Source organism: Herpailurus yagouaroundi, unplaced genomic scaffold (genome assembly GCF_014898765.1).
Source record: "Herpailurus yagouaroundi ecotype Mexico unplaced genomic scaffold, PumYag 159, whole genome shotgun sequence".
Classification (NCBI taxonomy): Eukaryota; Metazoa; Chordata; class Mammalia; order Carnivora; family Felidae; genus Herpailurus; species Herpailurus yagouaroundi.
Window position 1 is genome coordinate 68,022,792 of NW_024412400.1, and position 22,348 is coordinate 68,045,139.

The 22,348-nt window shown below is 36.8% G+C and overlaps 1 protein-coding gene across 7 annotated transcripts in view; it reads left to right on the forward strand.

Annotated features, from left to right (window-relative positions):
- Positions 1 to 22,348, forward strand: part of NAALADL2 (N-acetylated alpha-linked acidic dipeptidase like 2) — a 1,339,397-nt gene that overhangs the window by 644,333 nt on the left and 672,716 nt on the right. For all 7 annotated transcript variants that reach the window (XM_040480794.1, XM_040480792.1, XM_040480793.1 and 4 more), the window contains one exon: positions 914 to 1,415. In XM_040480794.1, coding sequence (XP_040336728.1) covers positions 922 to 1,415 — 494 coding nt within the window. In that variant the 5' untranslated portion in view covers positions 914 to 921. The remainder of the gene's footprint in view (positions 1 to 913; positions 1,416 to 22,348) is intronic.

A 22,348-nucleotide genomic window follows, 5' to 3' on the forward strand; every position in this document is an offset into this window, starting at 1 on the left:
CTTCCTTCCTTCCTTCCTTCCTTCCTTCCTTCCTTCCTTCCTTCCTTAACTTACTACTAAACCACAGCTTTATTGCTTCTGCCCTTAGTTTTTCTTAAAAGTGATTTTGACAATGTGTAAGCTTAAATTTTTCCTCCATGATAATATTTTATCCTCAATGCACTTGTACATTTGTGATCTTTTTATTCTCCTGAACTTCAAAGGAATAATTGTGTGTGTGTGTGTCTATTTTATGTTTTCTCAAAGTTTCATTTGTCTCCTCTTCCTATAATAAACATCAACAGAAAAACAGAAGATTACATAATTAACTGATATGTGATTTTTCTATAGGGGCAGTATATTTCCCATGATTATATTCACTAAAATTTTATCAGTAAAATTTTATTTAGCAACCTAATATGATTGCTGTTGTCTTTTCTTTTTACCTTGGAGATTTTCTTTATTGTTTGTTTTGTCAACCTTAAAAGTAAACAGCCAGTTATTTTACCAGCAAAATGGCTTTATTCTGGAATAGCAGAGAAATTGCAATTCAGGACCTGCAAACTATGGCAAACCATAGGCAAGCCTGGAGATCAAAGGAGAGGACTGTTACTTTATTGAGAAAAGGAGGAAATTTGGAGGGGCTGCTTTGAAGGAAAAGTCCATTGAAAGAAAGTGAGTGTGCAGGGTGTTAATGGTTTCTCATTAGCTGAATTGGATTTTGTTATTTGCTGAGCTTGTTGCTGAGCAGGGAGAAACTTTTCCTTTCCTTGTAGGGTAGTAAAATAGGCTTCTTCCAATTGGGAATGCAAGGTGTGCCTCTTCCTGTTGGGATCTGTAATCTGCTGGTCCCCCCACCTCCATTTTAAATGAGGTTTTCCATATTCAGTTTCACAGTTTATTTTAAGAAAATATACTTCTCTTATTTTCACAGGTAAAAAGATGGCTTATCAGAAGGTCAATGCAGATCAAAGAGCTCCAGGACATTCACAGTATTTAGACAATGATGACCTTCAAGCCACTGCCCTTGACTTAGAGTGGGACATGGAAAAGGAGCTGGAGGAGCCTGGTTTTGACCAGTTCCAGCTAGATAGTGCTGAGAATCAGAACCTGGAGAATCCAGAGACTGCAGACCTCAATCTTGATTCCATTCAACCAGCAACTTCACCCAAAGGAAGGTTTCAGAGACTTCAAGAAGAGTCTGACTATGTAACCCGTTATACAAGATCTGCACCAAAGAGCAACCCCTGCAATTTTTGCCGCCTTTTAAAAATACTTTGCACAGCCACCATTTTATTTATTTTGGGGATTTTGATAGGCTATTATGCACATAAAAATTGCCCTTCAAATGCTACAACTTCAGGAACGCTTGATCTTCACTTATACCAAGAGATTCTCAAGACAATCCAAGCAGAAGATATTAAGAAGTCTTTCAGGTAGGTGGAGAAGAAATTGATGCTGGTGGGATGCATTTCCTGAGAAACATGTCTCACAGGGAGTTTGAATTGGTGGTTTTGCCATGGTTTAAGGTAAGTCCTGCAAGCCAAGCAGCAAAACTTGCCAGCACACCCTTCACAGAGAGGATGCACGTTTCAAATTTATGATGCTGTTGTATTAATTGATAATAAGAATCATAACTACTGTGGAGACTGAAAGACTCCAGTCATTGCATATTCTCCCTCTTGGACAGCCCAGGTAGGCCAAATTAGGGTGCAGACACAATTGGATATATGTGTAATAAACACTAGGGTATTAGCCATATGATTGAAATTTTTAATGACTCCAGAATGAAATAAACCTCTTTTTATGGGCTGAGGTAACTATCTCTTATGGTTAAGAGCTAAGACAAGCACCGATAGTATTTGGTTTCTTGCATTCCCGGATTTCTTAGCACATTTTTATTGAAAACCATTGGGTTCCATATATAAGGCAATTCTAAAAGTTCATCTGTCTCTTTAAGGTAAGTTTGCACATGAACTTTCTAGCCAGAATGTGTTGATTTTTAAGTTAAATGATAAGAAAATATTCTTTATCTGAGCATTAATCTGAGTTCTTGGGAAAAGTTTCACCGTTGTCTTATAATTAATGGGTATCTTGAAACGGTTGCTATATTATTAGCATATATGTCGACTTGTAAAGGGTTTGCTAGTTTACATTTTTTGTGAAATGAAGACCTGGAATGTTAGCTTTTCCATATATCTTCCCTGTTTGCCAAGAAAAGACAGTCCTAAATGAATCCTATATGTTGTTTATAGGTAGATGAGAGAGAGGGTGCTACTTCCCCAGGATATTCTTTCTGGGTTACATTGACTCATTACAGACAAGATGTTGGCATCTGTGCATTTCTAGGGAGCTCCTCGGGAGCATACCCACTGAAGGTGCATCATGGCATCTATGTGCTGAAATGTCTTGTGTTTTGGTACTGGTGAATTATTATTCTCTCCCTAAAAATCGTATCTTAATGCCTAATGGCAGTTTGTTTCCTATACCCTTCTGCACCTGCTGTTCATTGTTGCCTAAGCATGTAATATGCAGACTTTCCATGGTATCGCTCAGTGTAAAATTGTTTACGTAGAATTGACCTGAAAGATATGTCATTAACTTATAGTGGGTGATTCTATCAGTCAGGATCAAACAGACAACAGATAACTCTCTGAATATTTAAAGCAGAGGGCATTGAAAGTAGAGAAATTACTCCATCAGTGATAAAATCTGAGAAGGCAGCTGGGACAGTGGGGCAGCCCAAAGAAAAGAAGCCATTACTAAACTTAAGCTGCAGGGACAGAGGGACCTGGGATAACTTGGTGGAAGCTGGAACTTTCTATATATACACGTGCAGGGGGGTGGAGATGTAGCCTCAGCTACTGAAGGCAGAGAGAAAGTAAGAAGTATGGCAGCGTCTCCCTTTCTCCTGTTTTTCAGTATCCTACTAGTTGTCCCATTGACTGAACCCAGCAGGGATACTGCGGACCCCGAGCCTGAGAAGTCATTCTGAAGGGTTCAGCTCCCTGGAGGAGGGAGAATGCAAGGGGTCTGTCAAAGATAGATCTAACTGACACAGGGCTGTTATTTAAAAACAAACAAACAAACAAACAAACAAACAAACAAACAAAAAAACCAACCACCTAAAGCAGAGATTGGGAGGAAGAAGGAAAACAGAACTCTATGAAACTGTGTCAACTGTATCTTCATTGAGGACACTCTTTTGCAAAAGTGTCCTCTGGAAAAGAATCCATGGGTTAAATTTTTTGTTAACACTAGTAATTAATATGTTTTCCTGATCAACTGCTTAGTTTTTAACTTATGGACACAATGAATCTCATAACCTAGCTCCTTCCCTCTTTCCTTTGGCCTTTATAGTAAGTTCAGAGTCCTATTTGTATTGAAATCATAAGGAATTTTATGGCATGCATTTTTTGTGTACTGACTAGCCTACATATTTATTTCCTTTCTCTGGCTTTCTTTGCCTTACTTATTATAATTATTATTTTTTTCAGCATCGTAGATATCTTTAAAAGCTGACTTAATGTCCTTTTTGCAAATAGGCAGCTGGTTCTAAAATTGTAAATGTATAATTAAATAAAAGTATTCATTATTTTCCTCAGAACAGGAGTTGTGTGACAGTAAAGCATATATTCTCCTCTTAAACTTGCAAATCCATAAAATATATATTTCAAAGCTAGCTACAAAAATATAATCACTAACAATTATATTGCCAGGCAGCATCCAGTGGTTGAACACATATTCCCAATTGTACTACATCAAGTAGCCACATTTTTTTCTTTATTGAGATAAGAGATTTTTCTTCAATAAATATTTTCATACAAATATGTTTACAGTAACTTTTTCCAAATAACATCTCATCCAAAGACAACCTTTTCCCTAAGAGTCATGGTAACCAAATGCCCTACTATGAGTTTCTATGTTTACTAAGTCATCTTAACATTAACTCTATATCACAGATACCTACTGCTACTTTTCATCAATTTATGCTTACTTTTGGGCTCTTATTGGCTCACTGTTTTGTTCATTAGTTACTTTCTCTCTTCTCTACTGGTTCTCCATCCTTTCATATACTCTAAGATTAGGACAGTTCTTGCCAAACATCCAAAGGTTGTGCAAAGAAAATATATTCTTCTTATAATAGATTAGAATGCAGACTCCATGAGGGAATGGACTAAATTTGCTTTGTCCAACATTAGACTCCTATTGTCTAGTAAATATTGAATAAGTATTTTTCTAAGGAAATGAGTGCCTAAGTAAGTGAGTGATCTACATATAACTGGTAAGTAAGTAAGTGATCTATATATAACCGGTCAATTATACTATGTATTTTGAAAGTCATTTGACTTACCATTTTTATTTTTCATATAATGATTATATTCAAAATATTAATATAATACCTACTTACATTATAAAATATTTTATATTTTGTAATATTAAAGTTACTCAGAGGATCTGCTATCTTCTGATTTAAAGAAAAAAAAAGTGACAACTCGTATCAAAACCAGATACTGTAAAAATGTTAAAGTACAGTGTTGATATCTCAGTTCCAGCTGAGGCTTAAAGACAATTGATAGTGCGTATCTAACTAGGACAGCATGCAGAACTTGAAGGGGAGAATAGCATAAAACTCTGAGGTGATCACCCAGTTTTAAAGAAATAAAAGAACCGATAAAAAGGATTTTTTTTTGAGATTGCTGCTAGTGGTGGTTTTAAGTCCCAATTTCTTCCCAAGGATGAAGCCTCAAGTCCAATGAAAAAAGGGTTTAATAGAACTACTTGGAAGAACTTGATAGCTGCCTCACAGAGACTGCCTGATTTCCACTTGAGAAATCTAAGTTATAAGAGATGGATTGGTTTAGTTGCAGATAAAAGTACAAAAGAAGAGGTTTTGGGTGGCCTATGACAAACTTTGCTTCTATGGACTATATCCAGACAGAGAGGATATGAATATGAATGAAAGAGAGAGAGAGAGGATTATTAGGATTGTGTCATGCCTCCCTCCCATTTATATATTGCAATCCCGATGATCAATATGATCGTATTAGGAGATGGGGCCTCTGGGAGGTGGTTAGGTCACGAAGGTGTATTTCTCACAAATAGGACTGGCAGTCTTACAAAAGGAGGCCCCACAGAGCTTGCTAGTCCTTTTATCATGTGAGGACATAGTGAGAAGACATTCTTTATGAACCAGGAAGAGGGCTCTTATCAGCCAGCACAATGAATCTGCCAGTGCTGTGATAGACTTCCCATTCTCCGGAACGATGAGAAATGTTTATAAGCCAACCAGTCTGTAATATTTTGTTACAGTAGCCCAAATGGAGTGGGGGTTGGAGGGAGTCTTACAGATCTTCTCCAATAAAGCTTCCTTGATGGCTGAAAAGAACTTACCAAAGAGAGAGCTAGAGATACGGGTCTGTGGAAGAAGTAAGCATTGGAGCTGGAGGAGAATGTATTACTCACATCAAAGGAAGGTGAGAAGTCCCCACTTGTGGGATGAATGGATCTCCAAAGAACCCACAAAACAGCACAAAAGGAAAATTCACCTAACAAGTCAAGCTAGATTCAGGAAGTGCCATGCCAGTTCATAAGAGTATCTATCAAGTGAGAACCATTTGCTCCCACTTTACCTAGTCTTACTTGCTCTGTTTCAGCCCTGAAGGTATAGACACACAACGCAAAGGAGCTGACTACTCTCCTTACTTTGACTTCAGGGTTCCCAACTTAAAGATGATCAAAAGTGGGGAAAAGTTCAAAGTTATGACTATTAAATGACACTGAACATTTTAATTACTCACTAGAAGAACTCAGGTCACATAACAGTCACAAGAATTAGTGGAATTTGTATCTAAGAATAGAAAAAAAAATCTAGCCTCAATGAGTAAATGTAAATAGAATAAAAGTACTTTATAATTCCATTCCCTGAATTAAAATATTGTTCAACATAAAGGTTATGTTCAGTATTTTAGAAAAGTACATATTTGAATGTGGTGATTCGTAGAGAATCTCTGATAGACATACTGACTATATATCCCAGTTGAAGAATCTACTTACCCTATAATAAAACCCACATAATATGTTAACTTAAAGCAAGTACTTTATATGTTGACCAAACAAAAGAAAAGCAAGCAGAAGTTTAGTTACACTTGATCACATTTGTAGACATGGTCAAGATTAGCATAGGAGTATGAAGACCATGTTAGTGTATGTATAAATGTGTGTGTCTGTGTGTGTATTAATCTAATGTGATTATCTCAGTCACTTCTGTCTATGCTTAACTTGTTGCTATTTGAAATACCTTCACTTCTTTACATAATTGGTTTACTTCTTCCACATATCTTCTGTGTAAGCCAACAGGGTATATTCAGATACATAGCAGATATGTTCCGATGGGTCAGAATCCAAATAAGCCATTAAAACTTGTTTTATTTATGATTTTGGTGCTTTGGAACAGTAACTACTTAGACATGCAAGTTTACTGGAAACATCAAAACAGGAGGGTGGGCCTACAAAATAATCTATGAATAGGAATGATTCATTTGATCAGGCCTTATTGATATAGAATCTGGATCAGTCAGTTCCATGGACCTCAATAGCCATATTCCTCTGATAGTCACTGAAGTGTTGAAACACCAAAGTGATTTAACTCCCTTTCCATCTTTACTACTTTTTGTTTGTTTGTTTGTTTCTTCTCCCAATACCAACTGCTATATTCCCCAGTATATGATTGATTCCATCATTCTATTCCACAGAATAGGCCAGAGGCATTATTTTGAGGGCCAGAGGCATTTGTGACTCTGTATTGTGTTTTTTCCTGGTCTAGCTTTGGCCAGTTGGGATGCTGGTCACCTTGTATAAAACATGTTTACCTAGGGCTGTTGTGAGAACTCTTTAACTTAGAAGAAGCTTCAGTGTGACAGGTATAGTGTTTTATGTTTATTGTATAATGAAGTCACTGAGTCTTTATTATATATATTGTTGAATGAATGACCTCTGTGTGTGTGTGTGTGTATGTGTGTGTGTGTGTGTGTGTGTGTGTGTGTGTGTGTGTGTGTGTACATGCACTAAAGCTCATAAGGCAGGGTTGGGTGCCTGGGTGGTTAGGCCGGTTAAGCATCTGACTCTTGATTTTGGCTCAGATCACGATCTCACAGTTTGTGGGTTTGAGTCCTGCACTGGGCTCTTCATTGACAACCTAGAGCCTGCTTGGGATTCTCTCTCTCTCTCTCTCTCTCTCTCTCTCTGCCCTTCCTGCTCTCTCAAAATAAATAAATAAACTTATAAAAAAGATCATAAGCACATTGCTGAACAGAGTAAAGTATGTTAAAAACTTCCAAATTTAGTTACCCAATATATTATTATTATAATATAATTTGAAATGGATGAACTAATGAGGTTAAGTATATTTTTGAATGCAGGAATGTTTTGACTGTGAAATGGTGAGAAGGAAAACATGGGTGTGTCTTTTTTAAAGTTTTTTTTTTTTTTTTTTTTTTGAGTGACAGAGAGAGAGAGAGAGACAGACCATGAGCAGGGGAAGGGCAGAGGAGACAAGGAGACCCAGAATCTGAAGCAGGCTCCAGGCTCTGAGCTGTCAGCACAGAGCCTGACACAGGGCTTGAACCCACAGATCTTGAGATCATGACCTGAGGCTGAAGTCAGATGCCTAACACACCAAGCCACCCAGGTGCCCCCAAAATGGGTTGTATCTTAATTATGGCTAACATAGTATCTATTTTTTTTTCATTTGTATATCGAAAGAACATTGTTGTTGTTATTTTCTTATTTACAAGTAAAATATACACAGAAACTTAGAATTAATAAAGTAAAAACCACCCATAATGCTATCACCCTTTCTCATCATTTTCTTTCTATCTTTTCTTTTTTTTTTTTCAACGTTTATTTATTTTTGGGACAGAGAGAGACAGAGCATGAACGGGGGAGGGGCAGAGAGAGAGGGAGACACAGAATCGGAAACAGGCTCCAGGCTCTGAGCCATCAGCCCAGAGCCTGACGCGGGGCTCGAACTCACAGACCGCGAGATCGTGACCTGGCTGAAGTCGGACGCTCAACCGACTGCGCCACCCAGGCGCCTCATCTTTCTATCTTTTCTTATCAGTAAGCAAAACTGTATTATACCACGTCTATTCCTTCAGTATCTGTTTTAAAATTTTTTGCCTACAATATATTAAAACCGTTTTCAAGCCAATAAATATAGACTTAAATCATTATATTAAAATACTCCTGGTATTCCATTATATAGATGTCATGAATTTATCGAACCCATTTCTTATAAAAGGATATTTATTAGGTTGTGTCTACAAACCTTCTTGCACATAAGTCTTTGCTTCTTTAATTATTCTTTTCTAATAGGTTTCTGGAAGCAAATCACAGATTCAGGGAGGTAGATTTGTGTAGTTATGTACTTTGTCTTACCAAATGGCTTTTCAGAGCTGCCAGACTTCCAGGTCCTCATTAGTTTTTATTTGTATTAATAGGGCAAAAATAATGTTGACAAACTTTTTTTTTTTTTTTTTAATTTTTTTTTCAACATTTATTTATTTTTGGGACAGAGAGAGACAGAGCATGAACGGGGGAGGGGCAGAGAGAGAGGGAGACACAGAATCGGAAACAGGCTCCAGGCTCTGAGCCATCAGCCCAGAGCCCGACGCGGGGCTCGAACTCACGGACCGCGAGATCGTGACCTGGCTGAAGTCGGATGCTTAACCGACTGCGCCACCCAGGTGCCCCGACAAACTTTTTATATCTTAGTTGACCATTCGCCTTTCTTTTTACATGTATAAACTACTTTTTAAAGCATTTAAAAAGCTCAGATCGCAATCTCACAGTTTGTGGGTGTGAGTCCTGCACTGGGCTCTTCATTGACAACCGAGAGCCTGCTTGGCTTTTGTGGGCTCTTTCTCCCATGGCCTTTATAAGTTGAGAAACTAAAGTAGTATAATAGTAAGGGAGTCTATTACTTTATGTATGGTACCCCATCTTCCTGAACTTTATTTAGTAGACACATTTGTTAACAAAATAAAATGAACAAGGAGCTATCTAGGATTTATTTATTTTTAAATGTCTGCACTATTTGGACAGCAGCAGTATTTTTCATCACTGTCTGGCTTGGCGCAAGTAATTAAGCCTGAGTTCAGTTATGCTGTGAAACGATCTTTACAAGCATTAGTGAAACACTGTATTTTTTTAAATGGTAATTAACTCTTCAAAAAGTTTAGGAAATGTAAATTTTCTTCAGCAGTATCTTGATAAACAAGGCCTGCTCTGAAAACCTAGGTAGTTTTCAATATTGGTTCATATACTTTGTATTTTAGTAATTAACTTTTGATACAATAAATCGAAATGGATTCCCGAGGCTAGTTTTCTCTTCTGAAATATACTCTTAAAAATCATCTGCTGCTATTGCTTCTTCTCCTTCTCCTTCTTTCTTCCTTTTCCTTCCTTCTCCTTCCTCCTTCAGTGCCTTTGGCAACAGTAGTGTAGTTAGTCATACGTGTAACTTGCATAGAATATTTCATAGTACCAATTAGTCTTTGCCATTGACACTATTTAGTACTGTTACTGAGCTTTAATGGCCCTGAACTACAAGAATGGCAGATTCGCTACATGCATACTGCCACTTCCTGTTGTCTGCCCCTTCTGTGTCCATGGCAGTCATAACTCTGTTTTTCATTGTGTTCAGACCTTGCTGCAGAGTCCTCCTCAACCCAACACTCTTGGCAGCCCTTATTCATTCATCAGAGGTGCATAAGAGGATTTATCATTCTTATCCTATGTTACCCCTATACTGGGTTACATCATAAGAATTAGTTTCATTTAAATTGCACAGATGAATTTCTCCTGGAAAGGGGAAGTTCATACTTTATCAGGCCAACAAACTGCAGCAAGAACCCTGGATTCATAGGTACCCTCTACTGCCAGCAAGTCCAAAATCTTAGAACCCTACTTGCTAGCATCTGCTATATTTTTATGATACCTTCTTATATGAAGTTGATCACCTGCAAGGAGAAAGATCTCAGTTCAACCCATCTAGAAATAAAATCTGTAATTCATTCTTCCACCCAAACTTTGTTCACCTGCCTTCACCTACCATCCCTTGACATAAGATAGTAAACAGATTGTGCTGCTTCTCTGTCCCTTTCTTTTAATCCAGACATTAGATTTGTTCACTCGTTACAGTATTTTTGTCTTTTCTGTGCTCACAGTGTGTCTTCATTTTGTGGTCCTTCCTTTTCCACGTGTATCACCCATGATTCCTTCCTTCCATTTAAGAATGCTACAGTCCCTTTACCAAAGAATGTATGAATGTTCTGGTTTTCTGTTCAAAAAAGATGATGTTTACACATTCCCTTTGTCTTAGATGAAGGAGTCAAGGTATTCATCACCTAAAGAAAGCTGGCTGTGGAGTTCATGGAGGCCCGCAGACTGTTTTATGGTTTTCAGAGCATTAAAAGACTCCTTTAAATCTGTGATTTCTCTTTCCTCTGATGCTACAGGACTCTAGCTTTTGATGGTATGCTTTTTTTTTTTTTTTGTACAAGTGTAAGGTTGATGATGGTGATGCTGTCAATAACTGTTCTCTAGTCTCCTGCTGTAATTTCCAGCCATCTGTCTGTCCTTCTCTGTTGTGTATTATTATTATTTTTTTTGGTCTCTCTCTCTCTATATATATTGTTCTTCATAAATTTTAGTATTAGAGTGAGAGTAGGAAAGCTGGGAGAAATGAAGAAGGTAATACAGCAACTGATATTTTAATTGGAGAAAAACATGTAATTGTGTAACAAAAGTGCACGTAATTCAATTTATGCAAATGATAGCAGAATGCATTTAATAGCAATAGAGTGACAGTTCCTAAAGGAAGTAATTAGCTATTCTATCATTGATCTCTCCAGATAACAAATGTACGCTGTCTTAAATTTAATCACAAAAGAATGCATAGTATAGGATTTATTTAATTATGCATAATATTTTCTTTCTCCCAACTTCAGATAAAGGAGCTGCTTCACTCGGAGTTTCTCAGAGTTATGCTGAATGACATTAATTCTCTTCACTGACTAGATCAACAGACTAATGAAAGCTCATACTCTTCACAATCCTTAGCCATTTGACCAGAGCAAGAGCAGCACTCACCATAGGATGAATAAAGATTATTGACAGAGTGGCTTTTGTCTGCAATGACCTTATCAGTCCTGACCTGTTCAAATACTAGGCATCCTTTGAGGTCTGGCTCAGGTGCCAGCTCCTTTAAAATGTTCTTTTGCATCTCCTACCAGTTGATTCTATCTCTCCTTACAACCTGTAGAGCTTCATGTTTTTTTTTCTTTTTGTTGGCATGAATCACTTTCAGCTTTGTAGTGAAGAAAGAGCTATATGAGTCTGGCCCAGTACTTGAGCCACAGCATACAAATACTCAGTAAATTTTGACTGTGGCAGAGGATGAACCCAGAATACCTAGACCTACTTGATAAAGTCTTCACTTCCGTGTGAATTCTCTCTCTCTCTCTCTCTTTTTTTTTTTTTTTTTTTTTTTTTTAGGAAAAGTACGTATGCTTCTGGTTATTCATCTACATGATTGGAATTTGAAATTAAAATCGTTTATATGACTATATACATAATATGTGTATATACATAATGCATATACAGTCACTCTACATTTGTTTAGTGATATTCTGTGTAATGTAGAGAGCATTCTTTTGCTTTCAAGAAGAAGCGAAAGTAGAAGTGTCACAAAAAGTTATTTCCATGATCGCAGGCTTTATGGAGACACACAGTGGATCCCTTCACAGGTCTTTTTATGCCCTGCCAAGAAGGGGTTGGTTGTCTTAGTCTAGGGCCAGACCTGCCAAAAGGCTTGCTCTCTCTCTGCTTTCCTGCTGTCGTGCCCTCTCTGTCCCTCCTCGCTCCCCATCCCTGACCAGCTTATACCTCCCTGCGTACACAATTTTTTTATCCTTAAATTTATGTACTAAGATTAAGTTCTTTAACTTCGTAGTAAACACATGTTCTTTTCTTAATCTTTTTTACTGAATCTATCTGAGGTAAAACATCAGGCAGGACTGTGTGTTGAGAACTGGGTATTACATGTAAGTGATGAATCACTAAGTTCTTCTCCTGAAGCCAATATTATACTACATGTTAAGTAGCCAGAATTTAAATGAAAATTTGAAAAAAAAAAAAACACAGTAAACATTAGGGCTATGTTAAATTTGTTAAGGATCAAAATGCAGGAATTTGAGTTTTTAAATTTGATTTTTGTGGCATTCTTAGTGGGAGGAATATATTTTACATAATGAAAGGACTCTTTTGCAGTGACTATGTTCTATGGTCAATGAAATATTTCCATCAGATATATCAAGGTCATCTGTGCTTACTGGCTTTCTATCCTGAAAATGTCTCAACCTTAAGACTTGTCACATCTTTCTTATGTCTTTCCTGCATTGACTATCATATGCTTTTTCATCCGTTCACTTCTTGATCTTATTCATTCCAAAAAAGGAACAAGATCAGTCAGATGTAGTACAAGGGAAAAACAAACCTTTTTCTTTGAGGATAAAGTATGTCAGTTTCCTGTGTGGATTCACTTGACTTCCCGACATTCTAGCGATAGAAAAGTTGGTAATGATCACATTTAGTAGAGTGAAGTGTAAGTTAAACATGGAAAGGTTGGGAACTGATTACATACTTCTCTCTTTCATGTTCCTTTTTAATGTCAATGAAATCAAGATTCAAATGACAGATATGGCCCTTTGAGATTTGCAATTTGAAAATCTCAATCTGTGCTTTTAGAAATTAAGTAAAATGCTCAAAATTGTGACTAAAAGTCTTAATCCCGTAATCTCATCATGGTGGTTACAGGGGAAATTTAAATGAAAATATATGTGTAAATAGATGATTTATGCATGTTTGCCAAATCAAATTAAGTACTTTATTACAGCTACTAAAAAAAAAAAAAAAAAAAAAAAAAAAAAAAGTCAAATGGGTGTTTCTAGCTGGTAATAGAGAAAGTTGGCTAGTAATTCAGATACATAGAAAGGGGTGATAAAAACTTCTTCCTCATTGCCTCTATCCTGGGAAACTATCACAGAATGGATAGATGAGTTTATCTTCTAAATTTTAGATGGTTATAACTACAGTATAATGGTTAATTTTACGTGTCAACTTGGCTAGGCCACAGTGCACAGATATTTGGTCAAACATTATTCTAGATATTCCTGCAAAGGTGTTTTTTAAATGAGATTAACATTTAAATCAGTAGACTTTGAGTAAAGCAGATGACCTTCATTATCATAATTAATGGGTGGGCCTCATCCAGTCAGCTTAAAGCCTGAATAGAAAAAGACTTTGGGGGCACCTGGGTGGCTCAGTCAGTTAAGCATCTGACTCTTGATTTTGGCTCAGGTCATGATACCATGGTTCCTGAGTTCAAGCCCCACGTCAGGTGTCGTGTTGACAGTGCAAAGCTTGCTTGGGATTTTCTCTTTCCCTCTCTCTGTCTCTCAAAATAAATAAAATTTAAAAAAATTAAAAAAAAAATACTTCGGTCTCAGAGAGAAGAGGGAATTCTACTAACAAATTGCCATTGAATTTGAATTGCAACTCTTCCCTGGGTCTCTAGCCTTCTGGTCTGCCCCACAGATTTTGGATTTGTCTAGTCTCCACAATTGTGTAAACCAATTTCTTAAACATAAATCTCTCTCTAAATATGTGTACATTTTGCTGGTTTTCTTTCTCTTGAGAATCCCAAGTAATAATACGTATAGATTTAGGGAACTTAAATAAGCCAATATAATTTGGCTGTTTTGTTTTGTTTTTTTTTTTCTATAGAATAATTTAGTCAGCCTGTAGGATTAAATTGAATAATATGGAAAATTGACGCTGATATGAAAACAAAAACAGTTAATGTCCATCATTTTCCTTATTTCGTTAATGCATTTCAGATCTTGCATATGTCTAATAAGTATTTCAAATATTTTATTAAAGATTTTATTGAAGGTTTTAATTTCATTCCATTTGTGGCATCAAAAATATAGTCAACTCCCCATGCAAAAATGCACTTTCCAAATTTTACAAAGTGTCATTCTTGTCTGGGGGAAGAGAAAAGGCATTCAAGTTTCCTTCCCTTTCATTATAACTGGAGCAAATATATTAAATTTTATATGCCTGATTTGGGAAATCAGTTTCTGTCTTCAATAACTGATTGTGTGTTATAGCTGGGTCCTTTACAAATGAAGTGCACTTGTATTGCTTAAAAATTGCTTTCCTGTGCAACATGATGTAGTAATGAATTATATCCAAATGAGCCTTATATTCACAATGTCATAATATGTAACTCGTCCCCTGTGGAACTTTTTTATTATCTAATACAAGGCAAGCTAATGTCTTCCCCTCATGGCTCACTTCTCAGAAGGGTATGCAGCTTTTCAGCATTAGAAATAAAGAAAGAAACTATGATTTGAGATCAAATTACCTTTTTATAAACTCTCTAAATCACAGAGAGCACCTTAACATGTCCCAAAATATGCAAATCAAATTCCGATAGAACAAGAAACAAAAGGAGTAGTTCCCATTCTATGGAGTATGTTTCTATGTGTGAGGACAAAATGAAACTGAACATTTTTCTTTGAACAGAAATGTGTGCAGGTGGTTTTTACCTTCAATAAAAATAAAATAAGTGTGGGCGTTTTCTCTCTGTTTCTTCACTTGGTTTCATCATGTTAACTATTCTGTAGGGAACAACTTGTAAGATCAGCTTGTACCAATATTGTAGTTGAAGCTGCTACATAGATTCAAGAGCTTTAATTTATTAGCCAGATAATTTTTGTAATTCGACGAAACGTCAGATATTCCCTTATTACAGCCGCCTTAGGGGTGTCTCAGTGGTGTACGGGAATTTAACTGAATATTTCAAAATATATCTTACTATTTCATATGGGCAAAAGGCAAAGGGAGAAAAATGTTAATTTTAGTCCAGTGGGACAGCCAAGATAAATTGTATTAGGTTTTCATAGGCTGCTACTTCTTGTGGTTTACTGTGTTTTGTTGTTGTTGTTGTTGTTGTTGTTGTTGTTGTTACTGTTTTTCTTTTTTTCTCTTGGCTGAGACCCTAGCAGATTTTTTTTGCATCTTGCTGTGTGAACCATTGCTGGATCTGAATCAGGACAAAAGCCTTCCTTCTGCCTTTCTTATTTTAAGTAGAGAAACTAAATTCCTATAAGGTCATTCTCTCCTGGTTTAAAATTTTAATTTACATTTCAGCCAAGTAATTAAAATCAGATACAAAGATAAACACATTCACTGGCTATACAGAAAATTATTAGGGAGTTAGGGGCAATATCGAAACTGTACAGTGTTACCGAGAAAGGAGACATCTCAACTTTCTGATTGAATTTATATTCCATTTAAAAAATACCACCTTAGCGTACCATCACAAGATGTGTCCAGGGGGCCATTTACAACCAGTGCATTTATTCATGTATGTATGTATTTATTTAATGAATATGTATTGTGGGCCTACTGAGTTCTGGGCTAAAGACAAAGCAATGAACAGAACATTCAAGATACCTGGATTTATGGTATTTATATTCCCACTGGAATGCCCAAATTGAAGCAACGGGAATATACTTGTATATGAAAACTAAGCATAGTGACACAAAATCACACATTGTGATAAATAGAAAGGGAGGGGGATGGGAGAGAGAGAGAAAGAAAGAGAGAAAGAGATTGCATTAACTTGCAGAGGTCTCTAGGGGCTGCTTTTGGATGCAATGTTCAGTTCAATTTCAAAGGGACACTTACTGGATTCCAGAAGGATTGACCACTCCCTCTGTACCCCTAAGCCATGCTGCCTATGGAACTGTAGGATTGCTCAGCTGCTGGTTAGTAGAGTGGGCCCCACCTCCTTGCTCTGGGGAGTCCATAGAGTTTTTTCCCTACTAATATATGTGCTTTTGCCACTATCTTGGCAAACAACACCCAAAACAAAACCATACACACACAAAACAAACAAAACTCAATTCTGCTCCAGAAACCAATACTACGCTATATGTTAACTAACTTGAATTTAAAGAAATAAATGCAGAAGACATTTTAACGCACACAAACAAAAACAAAAAAACAAAAAACAAACCAAAAAACCAAACCCACTTCCAAAAAGTGAGTTAGCAGGAAGCAGCAGTGGGAGGAGATGGTGAGCTTTAACCATTCTTGAATTTCTATTTATTTGCACTGTTCAACATGGAATTTAACTCACAAATAAGAAACCCTGTACTTCATGGCTGCCCCGTTTTAAACTTATTAAAGATAGAAAAACTTACTTAAAGTTCTGCTTTCCTTTTCAAAGTAGCCTCATTTCTGAAGATTGCCTCATCATGCCTAGTTTTGTTGTTGTTGTTGTTGTTGTTGTTGTTGTTGTTTTCATAAATTTCACATTACCTACAGAACTGGTATGGTATAAGTAATAAGATAAAAATCCTTTGTATAGCTCAGTCTTATTCTGAAATAACCATCCTAAGGATGAAATGTTAATCTTGGATACTTGAGTTCTTAGTTCTTGTTTAAACAGTGCCAATCTTTTGAAACAGTTGCAGTTTGCTAATTATATGCAGGTATGGTCTGACACCCAGTGATGCACGTTAACTTTTCAAGACTGCAGGCAATATTTGTGAGAAGAGTTGCTTTACAGACTTGAAAGTTAAAAATATTCACATGGATTTAAAATTTTTTTTAATGTTTATTTATTTTTTAGAGAGGGAGAGAGATAGAGAGACAGAGAGAGACAGAGCCCAAGCAGGGAGGGGGAGAGAAAGAGGGAGACACAGAATCTGAAGCAGGTTCCAGGCTCTGAGATGTCAGCACAGAGCCTGACACGAGGCTTGAACTCACTAGCCATGACATCATGGCCTGAGCTGAAGTTGGATGCCTGAGACGAAGTTGGATGCCTGAGCCACCCAGGCTCCCCTCACATGGATTTTTTAAAACATCTACTTATACTGCAATTTCATCCTGTCAATGGATAGAGACAGAGGATTGGAAGATGTTCTGCAATAGCCTTATTCAGTTACCCTTTTGGCAGGAAATGTGGAGAAGAAGTTGAGACTGCAGGGTTTGAGGAAGCTTAAAGCGTGTGTTCTAAGGAAGCAGCACCTGTGTGGCAATCACAAAGGTAGAGAAGATAGCGATTGCTGCTAGTAATTTTCATTCCAGAAATAACTTTTTTTTCCCCTGTGCTGGGACTAGGGGAAAATTGAATGACAGACAATATGGATAATAAGCATTGCTACAATAATCTGTAAGCAGGGAACAGATATTGAGCATTGTGAGAAATGTCATTTGGAAAATAATTTGCTAATTGCCTGGAGAAAAAGGCTGTGAAAGTTACACAGGATGATTTAAAAAATTAGGAAAGGTAGACAACAATTTGGGGTGAGAAAAACAAAATGACAATCCACAACAAAATGAATTAAGTGTTCCTTCTGCCTGGTGATTTAAGAGAGGGTTTCTGGATTAGAAACCTGAGTTAGAAAGTAATAAATAAAGGCAATGCTACTGTAAGAATCGAGTCTAGAAAATCCTTAGAAGGGAAGAAAAGGTGCTACAGCATAAGCTAATGGGAGAAAGAGTCAACAATAGAGCCTCAGAGAAATGGCTACTCAACTGTTCAGATCTGAGAGGCCCTCTCAGGCCTCTTGTGAGAGCTCTGTACAAGACCTGGGAAAAAGGTGATGATTTGCCTGAGTCCATGTCTTGTAAGTGAAGTAAGCAAGCATGTAAAGAGGAATCCAGAGAAAGCTGCAAAACTTAGCAGAGGACCAAGACCCACTCTGGGTCTCACTTGACCTTGGAAAGTTGCCCAGGACTTTCCAGAATCTATATCTAAACCGCACACTCAATGTTTGATAGAGGTCACACACTATTTTTCTGAAGATTAAGCTATTTAATACAGTTCTGTCATAGACGTATTTATGTCTAGTGCTTCTGAAATTCCTCAGAATGCTGGGAAGTAGGAATATGCCCCTAGAGCTATTGTTGACATTAACTACGAACTCAGGTGGTGAGTTAGTAGTAAGCTAGGTATGAACGTATGATCCTTTGTAGGCAGCTACAATAGCATATTTGGGAAAATAAAATGATAAAGTCTTGGTTTCCATCTGCTCCTGAATTAGCTTCCTGAACCTGTTCTCACAACTCTGCTGTGGTCCACTGATAACTTTAGCACAGGTCACTTCCTGGAACACTTGACTCCTGTTTCTCATGATTCAGTGCCACTGCCTCCTCTCGTCAGGCAGTTGGGGAAATGTAAATTAGGGTTATTGCACGCATATCATTATCCCCTGCAGTGCCAATACTACATTTCTGTAATGGGCACATCATATTCTTTTGAAGATCTGAAGTCAAGGGAATGTATCTCACAGTAACTCAAAGAACTTAGAATTGATTTGAAATCCATCTGGTTGGGATCAAATCCCAGCTCCGTTCTATCAATCTGTATGATTGTGAGCAGTATCTTAAACTTATGATAACACAGTTTTCTCCCTCACCCCGCTTTCCTCTCAACTTTACTCTCCTCTTTGCAAGTTCATGGGTTTTTTGTTTGTTTGTTTGTGGTTGACTTCCAAGGCATGTCATTTGTCTCACTTTCCATATTCAAATATTTTCCTAAACAAAGCTCTCTCTAAGAATTTTGATGTCAGCCAAAATAATACTTGTGTTTTTTTTGTACCAAATGCACAATCATATCTACAAAATAAACTTTTATTGTACCTTACAAATACACTTAAATATCTCAGGTCTAAACTCATACTGGGGAAGAACTCCACCTCCTTACTTAAAGTCATACTCCTCTATCATGACACAATACAACAGTAGGCAGAACAGAAGTAGTTCATTCTTCTTACATCATAATGTAAAGTCTTGAAAGGTAAGTGAGGATAATTTCATGGAAGTCTTTGGAGAAAAGTTGACGGTTAGAAGTTAGTTCTTGATATGATAAGAAATCATCAACAGGTTTAGGGTAGGAGAATTCCAAGACCATATGTACCTTCTAGGAAGATTGCTTTCTGAAGGATGGATTAGGGACAGGGAGAGACTGAGAACAGGAAGGGCCTTGCAGAGATGGTTACAGCTATGACTTTCACAGTAGACACTTAATATTTGTCACATGTGCAGCCAATGGCATATGAGTGGGGGGAGCCTCAGTGGAAAGGTGTGCACACAAAGACAAATGCTGAAACAAAAGGCATAATACACAAAATTGATTTTTTATCTACTGTTCAATTTTGATTAAAATTCTCAGGCTTTAGGACTGCAGCGTCGATATCAGCTCTTCTTGCCAAGAATCTGTTAATATCTGTGAAAAGTCTGAGATTTTACTGAGCTATCATACTAACAAGTTAGTATGTCATAATTTCTTGGACACTTGAGGAGAGCCCTGAATCAAAGACGGAAGATCGTTTAGTATAGCACAAGCATCGTGTTTGCATGAATTCTTGGAGCCCCACTTTCCACAGCGTATTGAAAGGAGGGCTAGCTGACACCTGAATGTGTAGTAGTTACATTACAGAAAAGGAACTTTGAACTTAGGGATCCTAAATCTCTTATACCGGACAGTAACTATACCTGCATATTCTCAAGGGAGACAGTATTTTCTTTTTTTTTTTTTCTTTTTTTCAAGTCTGTAAACAAACCTCATTTTTTTTTTTTTCTGTGGAGGAGACACTATCTATATCTTTCAAGGCTGTTTGCCATATGCATATCCTTGGAAAGATTGTTTTGAGTAAAGGTGTCCAGAAATGAGAGAGAAAGTCTCATGTAGAGTCAAGTTTCATTTTTGGCTCAGATTTATCAGGTCTTAGTAAATTACTTAAACATATTAAACACCTGCTTCGTGCAGTAGGTAGATAGTAGGAGTGGAGTTCTCAGAGGAATGCAGTATAGTGTCTACTTTCAGAGAGTTTAAAGTCTTCTTTATGGATAAACAGAATAATATGCCCCAATCATAGAATTCAGCTATCATATTTGTAGTAATACAGACAGATAAAAGTGCAATCAAGAGAAAGAGAAGAATTCTCATTAAGGGGAATTAAGTAACATGGGTGTGGCATTAGTTCTTTTCAACACTTGAATTTAGCTTTATAGCAAAAATAAACTTTGATAAGTCAAAACAAACCTGAGAAAACCCCAGGGCAGTCTGGAAGGGCTAAAAATACTAATAATTGCAAATAGGATTTAGACATAGAAAATTTTTTTTAGTCTATGGGCTAAATATTATTAGGCCACAGTGAAATGAACTGATTTATTTTTCATTGTCCTTATTACTTACTTAGTTTCTAAATGTATACTGAACATACCGGTGTCATACCTTTACTTAGAGTTATTTCAGGCCTTGAAAAACTAGCTATGGTTTATGATATTCCAATGAGGCATTACTAATCACCAGGTAGCAATTAAAAACAAGAAGGCAGAGTGTTAGCACTAAATACACATTCTTGATATTTAGTCTTTTAGCCATGGTTGGAATGTCTCAGTAATGCGGTGGAATTTAGAAATTCTTAGAAGGAAAAATTATGTCTAAAATTTGAAAAGATTGGGTCGTTATTCATTATGTAGTGCTTGTTTTGTGGGGCAAGAGGCTTAGACCAATTAAGATATATAAGCAAAGAAAATTTCTAAAGTAACATGTACTGGCCACCCACTCAAATCAGAAACTTTTCATAGTTGTACTTTCTTTTTAACAGTTCACAGGTTTAACTCATCCGTATCCCTTCCCAAATTTTTATGGTAAACTAAAATGGATTTTTTTTTAAGTTTGTTTTGAGAGAGAGAGAGAGAGAGAAAGAAAGCATACATGTGGGAGGGACAGGAGAGAGGAGTGTGGGAATCCCAAGTATGCTCTGCACTGTCAGCCCAGACCCCGGCACAGGGTTCGATCTCACAGACTGTGAGATCATAACCTGAGCTGAAATGAAGACTTGAGCGCTTAAGGAACTGAGTCACCCAGGTGCCCCTAAGATGGATTTTTGAACCTAAAGCATCTATCTATAAATTAGATTTTAAATGAAAAATAAATATATTAAAATGTCATTAACTAAATAGTAAAATCTGTATCTGTCAAACTACTTACACTTGTCATTATATCTGTTACATAGTAGAATTACATTTTCAGAAAGAAATACCTATTTCTCCTTTAGTTTTTAAAATTGACACTGACTCCTAGATACAGAGTTTAGGCTCCTAACAGGAGCACTTGCCTGGTCTCTCAGAGCCCTAGCAAACCAGTAAACAAAAACTTGGGTTTTTTTTGTTTGTTTGTTTGTTTTTGCATCACATTTGTTGTGACTGTGGTTTTTGTTCAATCAACCTCCATCATAGATGTTTTTATTTTTTTTTTAATGTGTATTTATTTTTGAGAGAGAGACAGAGTATGAGTGTGAAAGGGGCAGAGAGAGAGAGAGGGAGACAAAGAATCCGATGTAACTCCAGGCTCTGAGCTGTCACAGAGACCAACATGTGGCTTGAACTCACGTACACAAGATCATGACTTGAGCTGAGTCAGACATTAACTGACTGAGCCACCCAGGCGCCCCTCCATCATAGATGTCTTAAAGGTTAAATATAGTTTCTTAACATATTGGCACCAAAATCTCTTCAAGGCAAATGGTAATTAGCTTATAAGCTTGGCTTTATTTTTATTTATTTAAATAAAAGACACTAGTAAGAAGTTTTCACAAATTATGTATAAAATTCTGAACACTTGCAAATAACAGATAACAGGCTTATCCTAACTAACAATGCTTTTATACAAAATCTACAGGTGTAATGTTAGCATAAAAGAGATTCCTATTAGGCAGCAAATGTGAATTTCTTCTGCATTTTGATGGATTAAAAATGATCCACTTAGAAAGTATTTTCTAGGCATGTGGGTTGTGAGAATCTCAAGGTTTCTAAGTGAGGGGAAAGATAGTAGAATGATATTACTGCTTTGATATTTGCTTATTTTGCTTCTCCCACGTGAGATTTAAGAATTTCAACGTTCTGAATAACTCAAAATGTCCTCCCAAATTTCAACAGTGGCTATAGAGAGATCACAGAACTAAAATGAATTGTCTGCTTTGTACATCAGTAATGAGTTTAGATGAAGGGGATTAAGAAGTACCAACTTCCAGTTATAAAATAAATCACAGGGATGAAAAGCACAGCATAGGGAATACTGACAATAATATTTTAATAACATTGTATGGTGACAGATGGTACCTACACATATTGTAATGTGTATAATTGTCAAATAACTATGTCATACACCTGAAATTAATATAACATTGTGTGTCAAATATACTTCAATTAAATTTAA